The 1087-nt window shown below is 59.7% G+C and overlaps 1 protein-coding gene across 1 annotated transcript in view; it reads right to left on the minus strand.

Annotated features, from left to right (window-relative positions):
• LOC114073493 overlaps window positions 1-878 on the minus strand; it is a gene marked incomplete at both ends in the record, with an annotated part of 5578 nt that extends 4700 nt beyond the window's left edge. Inside the window, 3 exons of the mRNA XM_027911236.1 lie at window positions 5-92; window positions 183-464; window positions 621-878. Of these exons, the coding sequence (XP_027767037.1) occupies window positions 5-92; window positions 183-464; window positions 621-878 (628 nt within the window). The remainder of the gene's footprint in view (window positions 1-4; window positions 93-182; window positions 465-620) is intronic.
• Between the last annotated feature and the right edge of the window lie 209 nt (window positions 879-1087).

The following is a 1087-nucleotide window of genomic DNA, read 5'->3' on the forward strand; positions in this document are numbered from 1 at the left end:
GATGGGCCGCGGGTAGAAGGCGGTGACATGGCAGACCAGCAGCAGCTGGTGTGGGCTGGGCGTGCGGGCAAAGACCGTGGCCACGGGCACCTCTGGGGGATGGGAGCAAAGGGGAGCCCTGGTTGGGCAGGGCTTGGCCCCAGGGCTTTGAGGTGGCCGTGGCAGGGTCAGGGTGGTCTCACCTTGTCTCTCCAGAGCTGCCCTCCCTGAGCTCAGAAACCTCTCCATGGCATCGACACAGGTATCATTGAAGAGGACCTCGATCCGCTCACTGAAAGCTGTGTGGTTTTTGAGGTAGGCAAGGAAGTACCGAGACAGATCAGTGTCCTGGGAGAGGGTCCAGGTTACGTTCTCTGTGTCAAAGCTGAGGAAATCCTGCCCGTTGTAGCCCACATAGGCAAAGGTCCGAGAAGTCCTGTTGGGGTAGAGCTCACAGCCTGCAATGCACTGAACCACAAAGGGGTCTGGAGGGGCAGAGAGGAGAGAGAGAGGTTGCATGAGGGGCTGGGATTGCTTTGGACATGATCAGTGTCCCCTCTACAGTGCCAGCACTTGCCAGATCCTTCCCCACTCCCCAGCTGCTGTTCAGAGAGGGGAGGCAGTGAAGACTGGATACTCACAGGGCACATCCCTCTGCATGGCCCCTTCATTGATCAAGTGGCTGACCTTCAACAAATAGATCCTGAGCATGTTGTCAATGGTGTCCCAGTCCATGCGGGGTAGAGCTGGACGCACCCAGGGCTGGTGGAAATGGATGGACCAGGTGTGCTTATCAAGAGAAGCAAGTTGGATGTCTTCCAGCAGGCCCACCCCCTCTGTCTCCACAAAGGAGGTGTTTTGGAAGGTGGAGGTCTGGAGCAGCCGGAGAGTGACGGTCCCTACATGAGACAGGGAGGAGATGGGAGTGGGAGGAGAGGCACAGGGAAAGTGGAGGGGCTGCCAGGCAGGTCCTTGAGGTTGCAGTGATCTGTGGACCCCCCTAGGCCCCCACAGCCTTGGCAGCCCCGGTTCCCACCCCCTGCACCCAGCCCAGGTGGCTGCATCCCTGCCCAGGAGGAGGTGTGGAGCCAGGGAATGAGGAGGGGTG

The sequence above is a fragment of the Empidonax traillii genome, unplaced genomic scaffold (genome assembly GCF_003031625.1).
Source record: "Empidonax traillii isolate 1590-97213 ecotype Southwest subspecies unplaced genomic scaffold, ASM303162v1 scaffold6682:size5791, whole genome shotgun sequence".
Lineage (NCBI taxonomy): Eukaryota > Metazoa > Chordata > Aves > Passeriformes > Tyrannidae > Empidonax > Empidonax traillii.